The 23413-nt window shown below is 47.3% G+C and overlaps 2 protein-coding genes across 8 annotated transcripts in view; one reads left to right on the plus strand and one right to left on the minus strand.

The window, feature by feature from the left end:
• Nucleotides 1-23413, minus strand: part of LOC119387257 (elongation factor-like GTPase 1) — a 429910-nt gene that overhangs the window by 319852 nt on the left and 86645 nt on the right. The window lies entirely within an intron of this gene.
• LOC119387256 (myosin-IIIb) overlaps nucleotides 1-23413 on the plus strand; it is an 83778-nt gene that overhangs the window by 58482 nt on the left and 1883 nt on the right. The window contains exons 21-31 of the mRNA XM_037654590.2: nucleotides 4408-4618; nucleotides 6248-6389; nucleotides 6481-6634; nucleotides 8132-8220; nucleotides 9391-9558; nucleotides 14126-14394; nucleotides 15624-15735; nucleotides 18953-19106; nucleotides 19275-19396; nucleotides 20977-21105; nucleotides 21374-21519. Coding sequence (XP_037510518.1) covers nucleotides 4408-4618; nucleotides 6248-6389; nucleotides 6481-6634; nucleotides 8132-8220; nucleotides 9391-9558; nucleotides 14126-14394; nucleotides 15624-15735; nucleotides 18953-19106; nucleotides 19275-19396; nucleotides 20977-21105; nucleotides 21374-21519 — 1696 coding nt within the window. The remainder of the gene's footprint in view (nucleotides 1-4407; nucleotides 4619-6247; nucleotides 6390-6480; nucleotides 6635-8131; nucleotides 8221-9390; nucleotides 9559-14125; nucleotides 14395-15623; nucleotides 15736-18952; nucleotides 19107-19274; nucleotides 19397-20976; nucleotides 21106-21373; nucleotides 21520-23413) is intronic.

Here is a 23413-nt window from a genome sequence, read left to right on the forward strand (position 1 = left end):
CACCGGCGGTACAGTGACCGTTGGAGCTCCATTGTTGCCATTCTCTGACGCCTCGGCTTCAGTATGAGCTCGGGTGACATCTTTCCTGAGATTCTCTTCCGCGGTTTCTTTACGTCGCGGTTCCTGAACTGACGAGGGCTCCATCTTCGGGGCTTCTCCCAAACGTTCAGGATCGTATGGCCCTCGAGCTCCGTCGATGTTTCCCACGATGAGGTCAAACAGGGGGTTATCCATGCACAGGGCAGTAACTCTCCCGCTGAAGTAAGGGGTCTCAACCTCAATCTTGGCTTCGGGAAGCATTCGAATGGAACTATCAAGCAAGCGAACCGGGGTGGAATTGCCTGTGAAGTCACTCTCTCGGACCAATTTCTTTCGTACGATAACCGTGGTGCACCCACTATCCCTTAGTACTGTGACTTCCTTTCCCCCAACTTTCCCCTTAAGTGTCGGCATTCCTTTAGTCGAGTCTGTTGTCACCGCAGCACCAATGAAATCTATCTTCCTGCTTTTCACATCGGCTAATTCATCTTTGACTGCTTCTGTTTCCACTTTTGGCGGGGCATACGCACAAGCTGCTTGGTGGGCTTTGCTCACATCACTTCGACATGCGTCGGCTTTGTGCCCAGTCTGACCACATTTAAAACACTTCATCACACTGGGGCGTGAGAAGTTGGTCCGACAACTGTTAGCGCGATGACCCACGCGGTTACACAGAAAGCATCGCGGAACACTCTCTGGTGCACGCTTGGTTTCTTCCTGTGCCGATCTCTTTGACTCCTCGTGAACTTCCTTTTTTACTTTGGCTAGATTCGTGCCACCTTGTGCTTCCAAGAATTGATCGGCCAACTCAAGCATGTCGTCAAGCGATTTAGCTTTCCTCTCTTTCAGATACAGCGACAGGCTCGGGTGGCAACTGGTGAGAAATTGCTCTCTGATTAAAAGCTCTCTAAGTTCACCGTACTCCTGTGCCGTCTCTGAAAGTTCGATCCACCTGTCAAAATAATGGCTGAGCCGCGCGGCATACTGCGTTGCCGTCTCGCCATCAGCTGGCCTTCCCGTACGGAACCGATCTCGGAAGCCTTCCACGGTGAATCTAAATCGCTTCAGCAAAGCAGCTTTTACTTTCGTGTAATTAGCTGCATCGGAAGGTGTCAGCCTACCGTACACACTGAGCGCTTCGCCACTCAAACAAGTGCTCAAAGCTGTTGCCCATTGCTGCTCCGGCCAATTTTGGCTTCTAGCTATCGTCTCAAACCTGTGCAGGTATGCATCAAGGTCATCTTTCCTCTCGTCAAACGCCACAAGCAGTTTGCTTGGGTTCAAACGGAAGCTATGATCTTCCCTTTCGCTGCTCTCCACTCTAGTTTGCACGGGAGTCTCTGTGCACTGCTGCAACCGGAGCCGTTCAATTTCCAATTCGTGCTGTCGTTGCCTTTCTCTCTCAGCCATCTCAGCTTGCATCTGTCTCTCTTGCGCCTCTCTTTCTGCTTTCTCCCTCTCAGCTGCTAGCCTCTCTCTCTCAAGCTCCAGTTTCAATTGTTATTCTCTTTCTTCTTTGGCCCTCTCAGCTGCCAACCTCTCTCGTTCAAGCTCTGCTTTCAGCTGTTGTTCCTTCATCTCTCTTTCTTCCTTAGCTCTTTCTCTTTCTTCTTTTTCCTTTTGGCTGACCCACTTTCGTAGTTCGGCCCCAGACAGACCCATCTTCTCACCAAGGGCAACTAATTTCTCGAGATCCATGATGCCCGTCAAACAAAACCTAGCCGCGTGCACAATACCTCTGCCTAACTTCGAATACCAGTACACTCTCTGCACACAGGTTAGCGAGAACGCGGTGCAACACTCAAAAATCGTTCGCAAGCACTATCAACGTCTCAAGGCTCTTTCTCCCTACTTTGGACACACTTTTGCACCAAAAAGGTCCTGTGTCGCGGACGCCAGAATAATTGTCCCTAATCCCGTTAATCGGGTTGGCGATCGCCGGGCGGATTCTAAGGGCTGGCGTCAAGGCCCTCCGAAAACGCACCACGAAAGCGCGGACAATTTAGAGTTGGTCCTTTGGCGCGCCAGCGAACGCCGGTTGTGGTCCAAAGACCGAGTCAGAGCCGAGAGTCGATAACACAAACGAAAACGAAATATATTCTCGGTTAAGGCAATACAAATAACACAAACACGTGCACACTCGGCTGGTACCAGTTACAACTTCACACTATAACTCAGATGGTGTTTACACAACGGGAGCTAAACAAACAGATCACACGCAACGAATGCAATCGCATGCATTACAACTATTCAATGACCGTTAAAGTCCTGAATAGATAGTGGCGTATCCAGTCCACAATACTTGGACGGTAAACGAATGCTTCTCTTCAAGGAAACACTCACGCCAGCTCCAGCGTTGATCGTCGTAGCTCAACCGTCGTCGTGACTTGTCACGGCTCACACGGTGTCGTCATCCAATTCTTCCAAATTGACGATCGGCCGACCGCACACCATCATAAACACGTCTTCTTTGGCTAACGAAGCCACACTTCGCATAACTTCACCATCACCGGGCCATTCCTTCACTCACTGACTTCTCGACTCCCTTCACTGACTGCACTGCCTGCACTGACTGACTGGCCTCGTCGTTTGCACGCTTTTATCCCTTCTTCCCCGGTTTCTAGAAGCGTCGGGATGTTTCTTCTGCGTGCAGTACAGCTAAGCCTGGGGAAAGGGCGAGAGTTTTCTCGTATGTTCGAATCGCGACGGCATCGCCCGCGGATGCGTCACCCTCTCCTTCTAGAAAGATCCAGGCCTTGCCAGGCGTTCGATCGTGTTTACGGCGTCTGGCTCGAGTGGGTGAGGAGGATGCGGCGCGCCGGCGTCTTTTGATGCTTGTTTTTTCGTCTTTCGCGCTTCTTGGGCGCGCGATTCGCGCCGTTCTGTCTCGTAGCAGTTTGAAAGCGGCCTCGCGCGCGCTTTATAACGCGATCGTTTGTGACAGTCGATTTCACGGAGGAGCCGTTGCGGGAGAAAAAAACAACTTAGGCCGTAATAGCTGTGACCTCAATTGAACGTCTTCAAATATAGTCCCAGAACTTCAGACTCGACTTCGCGACGTCTGTCTATGCGCTATTATTGCAAGCTGTTACGTTGGCTTGTCACAGAAGCCAGCAAAACACACACAGAGCCGTGGTCTATGACCCGATTTCGTATTACTTTTTTTTCGAGGGGGGGGGGGATTTGCATTCACACTGTATAAACAATACAAAATATCACGCGGATCGCACGATCCGCAGCCTTCAGACATGATTCGAAGCACGGAGCGTTATGTTTTTCACTGAAGAGGTGCATCTGTATAAACGTCTGATACAAAGGCTACATTTTAGCTGCTACTTGTTGCAATCCGCGGCAGACGTTATTCTTACCGCCGACGTTGCAGGTTCGCAAGCAGCACGCAGTACCAAATCATGCGAGAGAGACGGGAAATAAGGAGGTCACTATGTCGCTCTCCCAATAGGGAACTGCGTAAATCTCCTGAATTTTGTCAACTTGCAAAAATTTTGAGGGTAATGACGGAAGCTTGTAATCTCCTTCCTTTTAAATTCTTTAAACTGAATACTTGAAAGCTACGGTACTTAATTCACATAGCTAGCATAATAATAATAATAATAATAATAATAATAATAATAATAATAATAATAATATCTGGGGTATTGCATCCCAAAACCACGACATGATTATGAGGGACACCGTAGTGGAGGGCTCCGGAAATTTCGACCACCTGGGGTTCTTTAACGTGCACCTAAATCTAGGTACACGGGCCTCAAACATTTTCGCCTCCATCGAAAATGCAGCCGCCGCGGCCGGGATTTGATCCCGCTACCTTAGCTAGCAATAGGCATAGCTATTTGCGTAAAATCTCTGAAGCATGGCACCTTCAAAAAACAAGGCGCGGAGCGTCACGTTCTTCTGGTCCCTTTTTTAAACAGTGCCAAGTGTGGCAGGGTCGTTCATCAGCGTTTGCTCTGCGCGAGCTTGCGTTGCAGTCCTCGCAGGCATCCCGCAGTCGTGCACGGAGATCGTATACCTGCTGGGAGAAAAAGAAAAAAATTGAAAATTTGTTCATAATATATTTTTTAAATAATATAAAACAGAAGACTGGTTTAGCGATGGCCAACAAGAAGAGAATGCATTTCCGAGTTACGTGTGTATTTCAAAGGGACATGTAACAGCCAAAGCTTCTTTCTGTTACATTTTACGAACAGTTTGCGCCATTTTGGGAGGCTTTTTCTAGCAATAATAATCAATTGACTGAGTCACAGTACGACTTCTGGCAGTGTGTGCACGAAGTGCATGCTTCACCCTATATTACACGACCCGAGACATGTCTTTTCTATCTGCCCGCCCATTCTCCCTTGACAACAGTTGCACAGCTGCTGGGCCTTCAGGGCAACGCGCTGCGGGACGCGCTCACTTCAAGCAGCATGGTGATGCGCGGCGAAGTGATCACGCGGTGCAACTCGGCACAGGAGGCCGAGTGCGCGAGAGACGCCATGGCAAAGGCCCTCTACGCGCGACTGTTCGACTGGATCGTCAACCAGATCAACCGACACCTGGCACTAGGACGCATCGCCATGTCAGTATTGCATTGATGCGCAGTCGCTATGAATTTCAACTTGTTTCTTTTTTCCTTGCTGTACTTCCTAAAAGTGTACAATGCGGTACCACAAAGTGAATACTGATGTAATGAAGGAACGCAACTTCGTTAAAACCCGCAACAGAAGGCTTCTCATTCAACTTGACTATGAAACCAGCTTAAGACACTGGCCTTTTTTTTGTGCACGTATTTCAGCAAATGCTCTGGTGATGGTGGCTGTCAAGATAGAAATGAGCAGCGCATGTTGAAAGTCTGCCATTCGCTTCAATGTCTTTCTATACTGTGAACAACGCTTAACGAAGGCGATTAAATCGCACTGGCCACAATAACGCGGCACGCCCAGTCCTCCCCTTGCTTCGCACTGAGGCGCGGAGTGAGGTTTAAAGGGCCCCTCACCAGGTGACCTAACGAATTTTAGTTACACATTGCAAGTTGTTGCGAGCCCAATAAAGAGCATTATGCCGCAAGAATTTTTCTAATCGGTCGGTTAGAAGCTGAGAAAAACAATAATTTGTAGCGGCGCGAAACCATGATGCGAGGAGGCGAGCTGCAAACCCTCGCCGCTCGCCCCGCGTAGCCTTCGCAAGCCAAATCCCTTCCCTGCCCTCTTCGGCACGCGAGCGGAAGGATCACATAATGCATACGCATGAACACGTCATACGCACAGAATGTCACGAGCGCATGACGCGCCCGAACCAGCCCGAGCCCCCGAGACGCGAGCGGTGTTGTGGCGGCGTTCTTTGCGCTTCATCTGTGCAAGTTATGCCGAATGCGCCCTCGCCGATCACTTGGCTTTCAACCTATTACTGAGCACGAAAGCTGCAACATTTGTACGGACTCGAGACTAGCGGACTCGAGACTAGCGGACTCGAGACGCGGGAGGATAAATGAGCCTAATGAGCGCTCGAACGCAGTAGAAAATTAGTTTCGTTGTAAAGGGTGGCGTCTGCACGATGCGCAAAGCGCGAGAACACGAACGCGTGCAAAACGGAGGTAGATTAGTCTCGAATCTCGCTGCGATTCACAGTAAAAATTAAAAAAAGAAAACGCGCACATTCCGTTTGTGTGTTTTATTATTGCTCTCAAATTTTATTCATCCATTCAAGCAACAAATTACAAAAACTACGCGTCGTGTCAAATAATTATCGCAGTGTCACGTGCTACTGTTGGCGACGTCAGAGTACACTCGTCTACGTAGAGGAGCGACGTCACAGCACTACCATCTACGTAGGGCCATTCTTTCATGCACGTCATCCCCTCATTCTCTGGGCGCGTGGACGCGAGAAGAAGGGCAAGCAGCGTTCAGCTTGAAATTTGACCCATTTACGCGGCGCGTAGCGTTGCAAATTTTTGCAGACGTAATGGTGAACGCCTAGTGCATGGATTGCGCTCGTCAGCTCAAAATTGTCAAACCTGGTGAGGGGCCCTTTAAGAAAATGTGACCTAAGCATATACGTCAAACTTACAATACGATTTGGAGTTACTGCCGACTTCTTTCTTAATTCGTCCATTTTCTAGTGTATTCACGCTTTACGAATCATTATGAGCTCGTAAACGCCCATTGCACGCAAAATAACCGCGCATTTCACTTTCTTCAACTCGTTGCAGCGGTCTTCCGTTATCCGTAGCCTTGCTGGACATCTTCGGATTCGAGGACCTGCAGAAGAACTCGCTGGAGCAGCTGTGCATCAATATCGCCAACGAGCAGATCCAGTTCTTCTTCAACCAGCATGTTTTCGCGTGGGAACAGGTGAGACTGGTGTCGCACGTGTCGACGTGCTCGTAGCACCAGCGACGGCCCTGACTGACGATGACAATCGCATGCGTTGCACCTCATGCAGCAAGAATACCTGAACGAGGGTCTCAGCGTACAGCCGGTGTCGTTCGGCGACAACCGGCCCGTGCTAGACATGTTCCTGGGCCGACCGCTGGGACTGCTGGCGCTGCTCGACGAGGAGAGCCACTTCCCAAACGCGACAGACCAGTCGCTCATCGGTGAGTGCGAATCGCGGAAGCTAGACCAGCGACGACGCCATTGGTGAAACTTGTGTTGAATCTCGGTCGTTTTAGGAAGCCCAGATCAGATCAGGGGCATAGATATTCGGGACGGGTGTTCATACACCCGTCCCGAAGGCTACTGACTACTGCATGGAGTAAGTCGAACTATTTCTCGCGTTGGCAGTCATCTTTCATCATACCTCCCTCTTTCTCTTCCCTTTCCCCTTGCCCCCGTAAGGAGTAGCTTCCAGGCCGACATCCGCTCTTTTCTCTACATTAAACATTATATTCTTCTTCTCGTGTTCTGCTTAATTGCTTAATTAGGCAACATTAATTAACCCAACTTCTAAAGCAACGAATCTGGGGAAGAAAATGCTAATTAGAAAGTTGTAGATATATTTGCACAGCGTCTGATTAGGCAGTTTCTAACTTCCCACCTATCATGTATTAGTGTTTTTCTGCTTGCTGCAGACGCACGCGAGATAAAAAAAATTGGCCGCGTATCTGCGTGCTTCGCTGCAAATGTCGTCTAAAGACGATAGAAAAGGCGCTGCGTGAGATATGGACGCCGTCTCGCAATACGTCGGGAAACATGAGTGCTGTGTTGCGGGCTGGTAGTCCCAGCGCAGCAGCAAGCGAAGACCGGCGGTGATCAACGCGACCGGCGGGTACGCCAGCCAGCCCGAACACGCGGTTTGGCGCGAAGCGCCGAAGCAGAAGGAACGTCCGCACTCAACGAGTACTCTCCACACACTCTTTTATTTATACGTCGCCTGGGTAAAACAGGAATGCCAGAGCGGCGCCCCATGGCATTCGTACAGCGCAATACTGAACCGAAACCGAAACACAACTATGAGCTCGTGCAGAGGGCACGGAGGAAGGCAAGTTTCAGCGCAGTCGCATTTTCAGCGCAGCTTAAGAAACTAGGGTCTCTAAAATTACGTATCCATGTATTTTCTATTAAAGGAACACACCACCTAACACTTACCTAGTGATGTTGCGCCTCAGATATGCTTAAATGTTTGCTTTTTGATCAACTATGTACAGAAGTATGAACCTAGTCAGCCGTTCAAGATGGCTGGCCCTTGGGCAAGTGGTTCAACTTTGGCCGGGTGGCTGAATCGAGTGACGTGCCGACAAACAAACAAACAAACAGACAGACAGAAAGACAGACCAAAATTTTTGCGTTTAAGTACCCCAAGAAAGACTGTCGTCTTTAAAAAATATACGACGTGACATGCCCTCTCGCGCGTCGTGATTGAAGTGCCACTTACTTGCCGGGAGTGCCGCCACTTAAAAGGCAGCTGTCCCGGGTGATAATGCGCGCAACTACGATCGGTTCCTCCCGTGTTTTTATATGCATGGTGCTGCTCTAGCTCTCATGGTCGTTTGAAACCTGGACACGCGGTTTCAATTATTGCTGGCAGCCGTTCAAACATTTTTTAAATAGCTCATTGAATTCGGAACACTTGTGTTTCTTATTTCTATATGCAGACAAGTTCCACAACAACATCAAGTCCAAGTACTACATCCGACCGAAGTCCAACGCCCTGCAGTTTACCATCAGGCATCATGCTGGCAAGGTGACTGTACTTACTAATCTGTGGCCACCCAAAAGAGCACAGTTATTTTATATGCTCGATCTACGATAGCGTGGCATGAGTATCGTTAGCGACACAATGCGCGAATATACAATTACCAGCTTGTCACAAGACTAACCATTTACCTTTCATCGTCGATAGAGAAAAACGAAAAGTACAGCAAGTGCATTCAAAGTGCAGGCCTTTTAAAGGGGTACTGACACGAAAATTTTCATTTGAGTTTTTTTGCGTCAAATGAAAGGCCACGTCCTCAAGAGCCTAGAAATGGTAGTGCGAGTGTACCCTCAAAAAGTCATTACAGTATGTTTTCAAAAGCTAGGTTCGGTTCCTACTGTACCTTGACGTCACAACACGGTATGAGCTTCTTGTCAAGTGCTCGCATAATATATAGTGACGTTTCCATGGCCACTCCGCACCGTGGCTCCGTTGGTGACGCACAAGCAGCCATCTTGGAAGTTTTGGTACCTGACGTCATCACAACTAGCCAGACTGCCGCGTGAGGTCACCAGAATAAGTACTGTAGCCCATGCTGTAGCCTGGCGTCAAGATAGTGTCGATGTCGGTAGGTGCGCCATGGTAAAATTGACCTTAATATCAAAATAAAATATCCTCTCGGCATTTGCTGAGCTTCACACTTGCTCAGAGCCATCTCTGTATACAGGAGATTTGTATGGCAGAGTAAATTCGCCTTCGAAAAAAGGTGTCAGTACCTTTTAAGATATGCTATTGCATGTGTCTTAAGCTGTTATTACGGAAACACGAATTCCTGCAATAAGTTAAAGCCATATATTGCTAGTTTCTGTAGCACGCGTTTTTCATTTCGCTTAATTTTGGCAGTAACTTGTAAAACTGTACTTTGTCGTCGCTCCTGAATGCGTGGAGTCAAGCCGCTGGAGTGTGCTATACATATTGAGCGTGTTCGTCCCAACGACGTTGAGACGAACCCGATGAGCGTGCATACTTCACAGCATGCCACAGCTAAGCAGTGGCAGCAGTTAAGGTTAAGCCCCTCGAACCAAGGTTAATATCATCAGCAGTTGTAGCCCGACTTTTGACTACGGCCCCCCGAAAATAATAAACATCTTTGTCGACGTACAGCGCTATATTCGCAGCATACGCCAGTGCGAAGTTGGGCCTTTCTCCCGATTGCAGGTAGTGTACGACGCCCGCTGCTTTGTGGAGAAGAACCGCAACTTCCTCCCTACGGAGATCGTACAGCTTCTGCGGCAGTCCAAGCTGCCCGTTGTGCAGACCCTTTTTCAGTCACCGCTCACCAAGACGGGTCAGCTGTACACGCCGTCGCAGTATGCCTGCCAAAATGTAAGGGAATGCTACAACGGCGCATCTTTCATAAAGTTGATGTGTGTGTGAGATTTCAAACATACGACCCGCAGTGTGCATGTGTCCCCCGACGCCTTTTTGATTTTCGCCTAGCCCGAGTGCACAACTATTAAGTTTATAGGCCTTAAAAAAAAGCCAGCAATTTTTTGAAATCGAGCATATTCTTCACACGCTTCTGGTTGACTATAGGAGAGAGACATGAGCAGAAACTTGCACTCAGTGTTCCGGGTCATTATGCTGCTTATATATAAAAAGATGTGAGCTAACGTTGCCACTCTAAGGAACGCCTTTCATATATGGGACATTTCTCAAAGGGATTGATTGCGCCTCAACACTCGATAAACACATCGACACCGATCCTCAGAATGACTAAAATATGTACACCTATTCTGAATTTTAGAGTTTGAACAGCAGAGCTGCTTAAGCCGGGCGTAATGTGTCTGCTGAATCCGAAAATTGTCATCATCATGAACCGGCACGCGCTCTCTTCGTCGTCTTCATCTTCTGCTTCGCTGCTGGAACACCTCGGCGAGGAATGCCATGGGCGAGAAAATGAGTACAGAGATAGAAAGCAAGAGATAGCAAAAAAAGACAAAGAGAGAAAAAAAAAAAGAAACGAAAGAGGAAAAGTAGGGGTGTGCGAATATTCGAGTTTCGAATTCGAAGCGAATAGTACCTAATCGAATAATTCGATTCGACTTTCGAATAATCCGACAGGACGAATATCTAAAACGCGACAAAGGTCAATGGTGCAACTTGGTTAGAGTTGGGTGCCTAAAACTAACGCTAACGTCGTTACAGTAGGCCTTCCGTTAAATCTTTCATCGACATCCTGGTTCAAAAGCGAGCGCATGCCGATCTTAAAGGAGATTAAAAAAAAAACACATAAGAAAGCTGTCAAGCACAATTCACAACTTCGTTCCCGAAACGAAGGCAGGGACTTCTTGCGTAGTTCGGTCGCGTATGCCGCAAGCGCCGTAAAGCGTCCTGACTTTGGCCTGCGAAACCCTCGGTCATTGGCTTTGCATGTAAAAATTTGTTCACGCTGGGCAGTCGCCACTGCCGCACCGAAAGGCTTGTTCAGAAACTCCCATCGTTACGGCACACAGTTAAAACGCTGCTGTGAACGGGCGCCCGATGATTTTTGGCCCCGGAGCACCCATGGCGATGCAGCACAACATTACCGTTGTCAGATGCGCCGTATTGCGCGACCATGGGGGAAAAAAAAAAAAAAAAAAAAACTAGCTATACCGTACCCCCCTCTGTTAGTCGTTAGGAGGTTAGGAGTGGCGCTGCTGACTGGAATGGTGGCTCTTCTATCAACATGCTTGCGTGCCCACAAAAGCTGAAACAAAAGCCACTCCCGAAAAACTGCGTAATAAAACTGTCGGCACGCCGCAGCGCCCATGATTTTTCCTTTGTCTTGCCGTAACTGGCGGTACGCATTTCGCGTAAATATTGGCCTCGAGGCCCACCACTGGAAACGCCGGCGCCACCGTCGGCGTGACCTGCTTGGCAGGATCACGTGGTCTCAGCGGCCGCGTCGGCTGCTTGTGGCGCACTGCCGCGTGCTTTGAAAACGAGTTTCAAGTCCCACATGCGCTGCGGTCTGTTCAAATTCGGAAGTTTTCTCTCATTTTCTACTCAATTGAAACCATTGTAATAGAGTGGCTGCCTCCGAAGGCGACGAACATGGGGCTCTACCGCTCGGTGCCGCAGTGCCACGCTTACGCAAAGGAGCCCAGTGTCAGCCTGCACTGGTAACCGCGGGACAAGAAACAGCGTGAAGCATGGGTTGTAAAGCTAAGAACTGGCAAGTAGCCATCCGCTACGAGTCTTGTGTGCAACAAGCACTTCCGCGACGAAGACTTTTGTTACTGCGTCGGGCCTGCGATGTTCGGTGAGTAGCAGACAGCGCGCACTGAGACGATGGCTCGCGCGCGCTTCCCGGCGGCAAATGATGCTTATCTGCCACAGGATGGTAAAAGCGCTGCCTTTTACCACGTGCGTTGCCATCTCAGAACCCTCCAATGCGACCTCTTGATCGTCGGCCCCGTGCTCAGCGTCCACAAAATCGGCTGCACATGCGCAAGTCATTACATTGTTTAGATACGTTGAATTAAAAAACGCACAGGGTCCCTTATGCATTCGTTAAAAATGACTAGAAGGCGAAAGCCATCTTCTTCTTGTAACTCGATGTACTGATTCTCCCGCGCCCCCCTCCAAAAGCGTTCTGCACCTAACGCGGTTTTGCACGGCCTCCGTGACCGATCACGGAGGCAATGCAAAGCGACCATGACGTGCGAATACGTCATCATGTGACGTCACATTATGTGACGTCATAATGACTCTACATATTTTGGCGATCTGTGACGTCATGATGACGTCATATGGTGACACCATCACGTGACGAATATTTTTTGCATCACTTGTGTTGACGCCGCCAACACGGGACGCCGACGGGCAACCTTCCCATTTGATGAGGCATGCATTGCTTCATAAGCTACATAAATTTTGCATTGCCTCCGTGATTGGCCCACCGTTGATCGGCCCACCGGCCAACCCCATGTATTTTCTTAGAGCCTCATTTATTTACGAGGGAATGATGCCACCCTGTTGGCGTTAGACACGACACTGCTGCCAAAATTGCTGGAGTACACGCCAAATAATTACTATCCTGTTTTGCGGCTGCTGGTTGCTGCAATACCTTCTATTTTATTCACCGCTATTTCAAGTTCATGTGGGTCCTAGTTCACAGACGACGTTTGCAGAACAAGTCCGGCGAGCGTTAATGTATTTTCTTTCTTTTCCTAGGCGTCGCATGCTAGCTACTACATGCTCGGTCTCGTAGACTGGTTCTCCTTCCACCAGCAATCTCGATGTGGTGAAGCTTTGGTCTATGAATTTGTTGATGACAGAGAGCGGCAAGTTCACTGGAATGCAAACGGAACAATAATTAAGGAGCATTAAAAAAAGGCGTCGCATTTGCTCACGTTTTGTGTGAGCACCAAACGAAACGAATGCGCTGAATAAAGAAACAGAAGCAGCGGCATTTGCCCGCTGAGAAGACCGATCAATACGCAGTGCGAGACAACTTGTCAAATGACATTGAAACGTACCCGAATTTAGACCGAAAAAGAAAAAAAAAAGACACTGAATCGTCGGGACGGCAGATCACAAAGTTACCATGCGCACCGAAGCCGCAGTTGTAAGGAAATTGTTTTTGAACTGCTCTGATAGCGTCCGCGCAACAGTGGGGGTTTGTTTACTCACAAATTCTCATATTTTGCGGCCTAAAGTTCACAGCGTGGTGCCAAAACGCGCTCGTAGCAAAAGCGAAACCATCAGTATACGAACATATATGCAGACGCTCATACATGCAGAGGCACCGTCAGTCGTCGCGAATCCGTGCGATCGCTGGCTTGAGGCTTCTTTCTGTTATGCTCCGTTTGGTTATACAAGCAGCCTACTCTAACGAAATATTTCACATAGTTTGCACTCAGCGACAGACTACCTTTCACGCAAGAAGCCGGTTCAGGGGTCTCCAACGCGGTGACCGCGTGAAGCGGGTGCTCGGTTTTCTGCAAAGAGACAGCGACTGTAGACTATTTTGTGCTCTCAGTTCGTCGAAAATGATTATTTTGACAGTAAAGAACACAGTTCATTTCGAAAGTACTTACAGAAATACCCCGGAGGGCTTCCGCGAGGTGTTTTTGTAGAGCGCCGACAGCAAAACCTATGGGGAGCGCGCCGGCGGTATCCTGCCTAGCACGCAATCGAGGCGCGTCCGATAGAGGGCGACTCCGTAACTCCTCGAGGCCAATACTATTCGATATTCGATTCGGTATTCGATGTCTTTGTCCACTATTCGGCACTATTCGATTCGAATTCGATTCGAGGTGAAATTTCACTATTCGCACACACCTAAGAAAAAGTTAGAAGGCGAGAGAACGATACAGAGAGAGAGAGAGAGAGAGAAAAGAAAAAGACAGAAATACAGAAAAAGAAATCGACGGAGAGAGAAAAAGAGAGAAAAGATAGAAGACGAGAGAACAAGAACAGAGAGAGAGAGAGAGATAGAAAGAAACATACAAAAAAGAGAAAAAAGCGACAGAGCATAGCCATGTATAGTATACTATAGCAAGGGGTGGGAAAGGGAAGTGAGGGTGACGAGGAGGGAAAGGAGGAGGCGAGAGGTAAAGTATAATAGCACAGTGTTTGTATAGTATAGTATTGTATAGTATAGTATAGCAAGCGGTGGGAAAGGGAAATGAGGTCAAGGACCAGAGAAAGGAGGAGGGCAACGCCACCAGCTCCGCCGCTTCCTCAGTCTTCGCACCACTAGCTAGTGCGCTGCTGCCTGAATTTTTTTGTTGCACGTATATGTTTCAACATACGGTGATCGCATGGCGATTTGCGGGCCGGGCCGCTAGCGAAAGATGCGCGGGCCCCGTGTTTCAGACCCTTGGTCAACGGGAACGAAGCGTAACATGCCAGTCCGTCGTAACGGCACTGACCAAAGTGGCGCTTCTCTCCACCGGCACAGCTGTCCACGCAGAGCCTAGTGAGCCAGGCGAAGGCGCTGCAGACGACGAGTACCTCGTTCCGCTTCTCGCTCATGGACCTGCTGCAGAAGATGAGCGCGGGGCTGCCGCACTTCGTGCGCTGCCTCAAGCCCAACGACTATCGGCTCGCCGGCGGCTTCTCGCGCGACAAGGTGCTGTGCCAGCTCCGTTACACGGGCGTCCTCGAGACCATCTACATCCGCCAGCAGGGCTTCTCCCACCGATATTCGTTCACCGAGCTGCTCAAGAGGTGAGCACACACACTATAGCCCCATCGCTTCCTTCAATTAGACCAAGACGACGTCGAATAACACGTGACTACGCTCCCACCCGCAAAGGAAACCAGCGCCCTCAAATAAGCTTACTGCAAACAACCGCTTTGCCTGTTGCCTGTTGCGAAAGACAGCGTTCCGCATTTTGGCAAGGGTACAGGTCGGGCGCCAGCGATATACGTGCAATTTCGCTGGGATTCAATCCGTTCGATAGTACGCCGCAATCATCCATATCTCACGGCCGACTATTCTCATTGATAACGCGGCAGGTGTTCTGATTACGGCCTGACTCTGTAAAACCAAGCGGTGCGTTTCTAGGCCGGGGAGTGGCAGATAGGGCGATGCGTTTTTTTTTTCTTTCTGCATTTTTTTCTTGATACTGTCTACCTCATAGGGAGCCTGTTTGAGGGCGCTGGTTCCCGACGCGCGCAACACTCTAGTCACGTGTCACTTGTCATATTTCGCGGGCTTTCTTGATCAAGCGGAAAAAATGAGCGCGCAATTAGCACGTTGTTGAAAGTAGCGCAGTTAGATGCCATTTGAACATGCCTACATACGTCTCACTGACATTTTGACAATTAGGCGAGTACTTGTCGAGTTAGAAATATAATTATGACTAATTAATTAAACCTCATTAACGAAAAAAATAGCAGTGGCTACTCTAGTGTACTAGGAACAATATGCTGTAGGTTTGATTCGCGTAACGCCGTTCTTTTTTTAAATCGTGCTGCGTGATAGCTGGGACACCCTGTATATGTTGCGCCCCGCAAACTTTTTTTGTTGGATGTACAGACGCCCGTTTTTTTTTGTTTTTTTTAACCTGAACGCGCGAGCACCGACCGCTAAGTTGATAAGCGCCGTACAACGGAGCGCAGCGGCGAAATAAACGGGAACTTTTCCGGCAACCGCCCACGAGCCCCGCTTCTTCTGAGTACCCCTGTCATCCTTTTCTTGTCTGAACGCTGCTATCAAGTTATAAAGAAAAAGTCAAGTGATCATGCTTCCGATGGATGATATGTGATTAAACCCGCTAATTATACTACATGCGTATCAACATTTTTAAAGTGGATCTGTTAAACTTCTCATTAACCCGTGCTGAGTCGACAAGAAACTCTCATCAGAGGCCGATGCGCGCTCTGGTTCTCTTCGTCCTCTTCTTCGTGGTCTTAGTCTCGAATGGTTGCGAAATGTCTGCTTCCAATTGCAGGTACGGCTTCTTGGCATTCTCCTTCGACGAAAAGGTCGTCCCCAACCGGGAAACGTGTCATCAACTTCTCGTGCGGCTCAAGATGGACGACTACGCTATCGGAAAGTCGAAGGTGAGCATTTCACTTGCCGCAAAGTGGGAGGAACAAAACACGAATCTTCGAGGGGATTCTTGAGTATACTCGCCTCCGCATATCAGCGCACAGAAATCCTCATATTCTATTATCACATCGCTCATGTGCACACGTCCTTTACAATTCAAACAGATTTTGAGTTCATTCATTCATTCATTTTATTTGCAACAATAAAAAATGTTGCGCCAGACCAGGGAAAGAAAAAGCTAGTCAAAACAGCTTGAGGGTGTCCTGGTCACCCTGCACGCACGTCAGCACAAACGGTGGTTACAAAAAGAAAAGAAAATACACACGCAGCATATTGCACATGGCTCACCTACAAGAAAGAAGCGTGCTTGCACAAACTACGTAAAGGACGCTTTCAAAAGCTTTTCCTTTTAGTAACAACAAAAACGAAACAAATACACGACAGTAACAAATACATGCTTTGAAGCCAATTAAGTTTGTGGAAAGCTTACTGATGGGTTTGAAAACCAAATTTTTTACCGCCGAAGATCCAACTACCCAAGTGTGTACCGTCCCTTGCTTGGTAACACCAGAGCCCCTAAATATGCGCTACTATATATTGTGCATTTGTGAACGGTTTGTATCAGCAGAACACAGCTCAGACCAGGGTCCTCCAAAGCTTTTCTATTGATAATTGAAGGATCTTGCTAAGACTGACGACGACGGCGATAAATTCCATAAATAACAAGAATTCCTTGAGTAATGCGCTGAACTTCGGTCACACGATCACGTTTCAGTCTGTCTTGAAACACACGTCATTCTCCAAGCGGCCATATACTGATGGTGCGTCAGGGTACAGGCTAATAGAAGGCTTCAGTTCAAACCGCTGAGTGACGCATGCTGAAAGAATCGGTTAAGCGTGCCTCCATCTGCAAACCTCCCAGACTACTTGGCCAGCGAAACGTTCAATCCAAATATTTACATGCGATAAAACGTTGCAGTACCTGCCATGGTAGCTTCGCGTCTAAAATGTTGCGCTGCTTAGCTTGAAGACGTGGGTTCGATTACCGGCCACGGCGGCCAAATTACGATGCGGGCTAAAAGCAAAGCAACCGTGTGCTCAGATTATGGTGCACGTTAGGAGACCTTAGGTGGTCGACAACCAATCCAGATTACTCCAATACATATACCCATGGGCGTCCGGAGGCGGGTGCAAGGGGGGGGGGGCGGCTGCCCCCCCCCCCCCCTGGAGTTTCGGATAATATCTTTCTAGGCAGTAGCAATAAACTGCACACGTTCGTTAGCACACAAAAGGTCCGCATATCTGTGTGAAACGGCCTTCAGGATTGCCAGCCAACTTTGCACGTTATTACATATTATTGACTAATATGCCGGTCATGTCATGGTAGTGACCCCCCCCCCCCCCCCCAATAGATGCACCCCCCTGGAAAAAATTTCTGCGGACGCCCTTGCATATACCCATAGGCGGCCCAGGGTTATCCTTCGGGGGGGGGGGGGAGGGTCGTCGCAGCGCCCCCCCCCCCCCTATTAGGTCAATGTGTGGGGCTGACTGTGCGCCCCACCCCCCTCCCCCGTGCGCCCGCCTATGCATATACCTCATACTTACATCATGGTTTATAAGGTTCCAGTCCCGCCTGAAAGACAAAGCAATTGATATAGAGAGTAATGTGTAATATAGACCACAATCTAAGGATCGGGGTTTATCCGCCGCATATATTTCAGTAACTGTAAACATTCGCTTGTCAATAAGAGAATCAACAAGCATGGTGACACGCATGCGCGGGCAGACGTGAGTGTTTCTCATTCGATCATTAACATGCTGGTGTTATGAACAGCGCATAGGCGGGAAAACGCGTCGCGCTGCCTTTCGCTTCAACGCGTCTCCGTAACATTTGTGATAACACGACCTCAAAGACGAGGACCGTGGAAATACCTCGCGCGCGTTGCCACCAGCCATCTCGGCACGTCCAGCCTTTGCACACACCGCTGATTACCTGCCTGCAGGGGCGTAGCCAGAAATTTTTTTCGGGGGGGGGGGGGGGGGGTTTCAACCATACTTTATGTATGTTCGTGCGTGCGTTTGTATGTGTGCGTGCCTATATACGCAGGCGAAACTGAAAAATTTCGGGGGGGGGGGGGGGGGGTTTGAAACCCCCCAACCGACCCCCCCTTGGCTACGCCCCTGCCTGCCTGCAAGACAAGGCGCGCGGGGAACGATGTTCTAGCGTGGCCGCCGTAGCCGGTCTAGTTGGAGAAGACGCACGCTCACCCGCCGCCTCCCTCGAGCGCGCAGATCGTTAATTCTTGCCCCACCCTCGAAGAAAGAAAGAAAACGGCACTAAAACGGGACAGAGGGAGAAGAAGCACGCAACACAAGCGTTGCTTCTTGTGCTTCTCTTCTCCCTCCCCATCCCGTTCTGGCGCTATTTTTTCATAACTCGCTCTTCAAGATAACCTCCCCTAACCCTTTCCTCCCGCGGCAGTATGCGGCCTGCTCACTGCAGTGGGGGATCGAGATACCTTGCCTGCATCTCATCCGCCTCCAACTCGCGCGTTGTTGCGGCCATGAGCCCCCTCGATCTCCAGGATCCGCCGTGCTAGTAGCAACACGGCGGACATGGTTAGCGCGCCTGACCTATTTCCCGCGCAAACACTGCTTCTTTCTCTTCGCGCCTGGTCACCGCTCGAGCACACGTCACCTGGACACGGATTGCAGAAGCGTAGCCAGAAATTTTTTTAGGGGGGGGGGGTTCAACCATCCTTTTTGTATGTTCGTGCGTGTGTTTGTATGTGTGCGTGTCTATATGCCCGTGCAAAATCGAAAAATTACGGTACGGAGGGGGTTTCAACCCCCCCCCCCCCCCCCCCCCCCCCCCACTGGCTACGCCCCTGGCGCATTGGTCTCCCAGTGGCTGGGGTTTACCGGTGGCTAGGGCTACTGGTGTGTGCTCCCTGAGTCACTGAGTTTCCTACTGCGACTTTCAGCTTTTATATGTCGTCTGTGTCAGCAAACAAAGTGTGTTGCTTCGATAAGCACCGCACATGCTGGATGTACCGACGTCATGAGAAAGTTGTTCAAATAGTTATCGTACATTAATACAGAGAGCTTCTGCATGCAGCTGCAAGGAGCTGCTGCGCTTGATTACAAGGCCAGGTATAATAACCATGCTTTAGTGCTGTGTTCCTATACTGAATTTGTAATAACTGCATGGCTGTGCAATTTTTGCAGGTATTCCTGAAGTACTACCATGTGGAATACCTTTCTCGACTTTATGAGCAGCAAATAAGGAAGATCGTGATTGCGCAGTCAGCTGTCCGGAGGTGGCTTGCAAAACGCTATGTGCAGAAGAGGAGACTTGCCATTGCACTGGTCGCCCAGCGGTGTAAGTCTTGCCACAATGTGTAACATTTTAACATAGCATTGCAATGACATTGTAACAATGCACTTTGCTTGACAATAGTGTAAATGCAATTACTGAAAACACTGTAGTACATTTGGCGAGACTGTCCTACCTACATCGCCTTAGTCGAGATTGCACTTACAACTGCAGGTCAAATGAAGATCCAAAAGAACAAGGAGGCGGCAAATAGGAGGAAGGTAGCGCATCACAAGTGCGCTGACCCAAACGGCTCCACTTGGAAGTGCCTCAAGATACTAGACTTTTGCCAGAAGGTACTTGTGTGATGACATACATTTTATAGGTATCAATGTCTGCCATATCTAAACAAAATTATTTAAAGCCACCCAGTTCAAATGTTTGATAAGTTGGTGTAATATGTTGCAGTGCAACTGTTCAGCAGCATGCACAATAAAAAATTAATTCAAAAGGGTTCAGAAAGAACCATGATCTAAGGCAACACCATGAAGCATGCTGTAGTTGGTGGCACTCTACTGATTTTGAACACCTTGGGTCAAGTACATTTTTAACGTACACAAACATATTTGCATTTTGTCTCCAGCAATACGTGGCTGCTGTGTTTAACATCAAAACAACGGCCTTGAGCTCAGCAGCACAGTGTCATATCCACTAGGCTACCATGCATGCAACTGTTGCATAGTTAATAATGTTTTCACAGTAACATAAAAGTGCATATGAAGTGCAAAACAAATGTATTGCATTTCTGCATATATAGACCGCTCCTAAATACAACTAGCATCTCTAATACAGTGTGACTACAGTGTTGCTATCTGTTCTCTTACTTTGTGTTCTTGCTTGGCATCAAAGACAGCACTATGATTATGTACCAACTATAGGCCAGATTCCAGCTCTCCAGCAAATATAATTCTCCAAAAACAAGAAAAGCATGCCAATAATTTACACAAATAATCGCACGCATTGGACATCAAAGCCATAATTAAAATGTTTCACAGAACTCCAGACAGAAGGCCATTGTCAGCCAGCAGTGGTTTCTCAGTGCTCTGCAGCAGTATGCTGAGACTTCACGATAATGCAATGACAACTTTACCTTGCAGTGTGATTTCTTGTAGAGATTGGTGAATAGTAAGTTTGAGGTGCAAAGCGAATAGTGATTTGGTCGAATAGTTCAAATAGTATATACACCACACATTACAAAGAAGAATGAGCATTTTTATCATGACCCAACTAACTTAAACAATATTTTCAATAGGAAATAGGAATGCACGAATGTCGCGTTTTTGGCTCAAAGTGAAGTGGAAGCAACTTTAATAGTAGCAAGATTTGCATAGCAGTAGGGTGCAAGTTATCGCTGGTACAATACGCTACATTTTAAAAATTACTATACTTAGTGCATATAAGCCCGTATAACATGCTATTAAACTATAATAACATGTACACTTAACCTTGAAGTGTGGCTTCGCGATAATGCGGATTTCCCCTGGGTGGAAGGTTTCACGACATAGTACCTCCACACTGCTGAGGAACCATCTTTACAGGGGAATTATATGCACTCCAATATACATATTTCGAATAATCGAAATTCGTGTCGAAGTGAATTCGAATATTGCAATATTCGTTAGATTATTTGAAGCGCCTGAGTATACACCCATCCCTAGTTTCTTGGCAGTACAGGTCATACTTCAATTAATGTAAATCACAGAAGAAGGTTACCATTTTAGCTATTATACCACGGTAAATATCTGTGTGAAAATGGAGACTTACAAGGAAATAAAATGTGCAGCTTACTGCGGCATTATGGCTAGGCCTGTATAACTGCTTGTTCATTGTCATTGTCTACCGGTATTAAAAGGGATACACCTCACTACTCTCACAGGTGCACCACTGCCCAAGCAGCAGGAATCGATGTCTAAAGAAGGCGCATCCAAACACCAACATCACACAGCTCATCATGACCTGCCACCAGGTGCCTGGCCTGTCCACCAGGAATGGTGAAACCATTGTGGTATGTGATGCTTCTTCTAAAGAGCAGTGTATCTGTATGGTATCAATCCTGCAGAAGCCTGCAACACAGTGAGCTCTGCACAATTATTCTCCAAGTGATAGCGTATTACATCAACCTATTAACAGTGCTCAGTACTTTCACCTGTAAGCCCATTTTTGTCGAAGCATGTTTAATGCAATAATATCATGATTCTGTCCAGTTCCCACAGAAGAGAGAAAAAACAGCTTATTCAAATGTGGCCATGCTGCTTTTGCTCACAATGATGCAGGATGAAACGCCTGTGCCAAGCGAGCGAAGGATCAATGGTCGCTGTAGAAACCAGGACCACCAGCACCAACAAAGGCCACAACCTAAAAAGCCTCTGCATCTGAACAACTTTGACCTCTGCACTCACAAGCTTCCTGCAGAAGACAGGTACGTATAATAAGAAAAGAAAACTATCATATAATGAAACCAGCCTTTCAAAACCATTGCAAATACGTATGACCACTTCACTGAAATGGATGGATGACATTCACGTTACCATATGCCCCTTTTCATATAGATTAGCAGCACCAAAAATAGTGCACCACTTCTGAAAGACAGTTATGCTTAGTGTATATTCAAGGCATTATGAGTGGAGTGGTATGCTTCTGCGACCTGTGGCCATTTCAAATAGTGCTCATGTCCAAAGAACAAAGAGCCACCAAACTGGAAATGCAAATTTAATATGTATCATACACGATTTGACAAACCTTACATCCAAAGGTAGTTGTAATATGTGAAGTATAGTTACTTTTGCTAGAAAGTGTCACATAAAAAACAACTGCACTACAAAGTGTGCAGAGTGCTGCTTAAATGATTTCCATAACTTTCATAGCATTGCCTGAAATTTATGAAATGGAGCAGTACCAACAATGATGTCTGGCACTACAGTAATGTGCTGTAACACCATTAGAAATAAGGAGAGTATAAAAGAATCCTCTTACAGTATAACAGCATAATAGGGTCTTATTACAGCAATTACACTTGTAACAATATGAATCAAGACCAGCAATTCACCCTTTTCTGGGTCCTGTTACATCATACTGTAATCTTGAACAAAATATCCCAGCAAGAAGTGAACAGCAGTATCGGTTTTCACACTTGCCAAATTGGCACTGTAGGTCATTAAAGTGCTGTTCTATGCACACACAAAAAAAGGCACAAATTCAATTCTCATCTCTGTTTCTTTGCATGCACATGAAGTACACTTTTTCTTGGTCACATTTATGAGAGGCTTAAAAGTGTATTTGGAACATACTGTGAATTCATTGAGAATATGAACTCATTAGAATCAAAACAGGTCCTTTCATCGTCACTGAAAGACAGAGGGGAATTATTTTATATCAACAAGGGGATGACTTAAAAAGCATACATACATTTAGTAGGTGATATTTACAATGGCACGTTAGCATTTGCACATCTGTTCGCGAACTTTCACTGCGAAATTTCTTTATATGATTTACCATAATAAAACTGGCAATTAACAGAGAAACTTACCTACACAAACTTCATTACGTTTCAAAACGCTTTGATCATAGTTGTAAAATCCTGGAATACTCAGCTAGAACAAACATGTATGCCAATTCATTTTTTCCTACAACAATTAAACATTGGAATAGGCTAACTGAAAAGCAAGTATGTAGTGGGAATGAAGATGTATTTTATTCAATGCTGTAAACTCGTGCTATAACCTGAACGATGATGTATTTATGTGGGAACAAATTTGTATTATGTGTGTGAACGAAGATGTATTTCACTTATTTATGTATGAACAAAGTTGTATTTGTGTGCGAACGTAATTGTAACTCATTTATTGATGTAACCCCCCTGCTATAACGCCTTCGGGCGTTGCGGGGTATTTGATGAATAAAGAATAAAGAATGTTTTTGAGAGCTGACACGACACGTAAGCTTTATTTGCAATTCTTGCGGATAGCAGAAACAGCGTGTTCAATGTGGCAAAACGCACTGCATTGCCTGAAGGCCCATGCATTCTGCAGAGTTAATCGTGAAACTCGTACGGATGCAGTGCACCATTTGTTGTGAAACTGTGCCGCTTTAAGCAATTCATAAGAATAAAACAAACTTAAGGAGCTGCCTGCTCTGGCAATGCCACAGCTGAAATCGAATAACTATATGATTTCACTTAAATAAGTAGGAACAAACGCTTAATTTAAGTTCATGTTAACTGAACTTAAAGTGTTCACCTCGTCTTTTTCCCTCCTTATTTTATGTCAATTTACGTGAAGTGTCCATAGTTCAGAAGGGTTACTGATCGGGCGAGT

The sequence above is a fragment of the Rhipicephalus sanguineus genome, chromosome 3, assembly GCF_013339695.2.
Source record: "Rhipicephalus sanguineus isolate Rsan-2018 chromosome 3, BIME_Rsan_1.4, whole genome shotgun sequence".
NCBI lineage: Eukaryota > Metazoa > Arthropoda > Arachnida > Ixodida > Ixodidae > Rhipicephalus > Rhipicephalus sanguineus.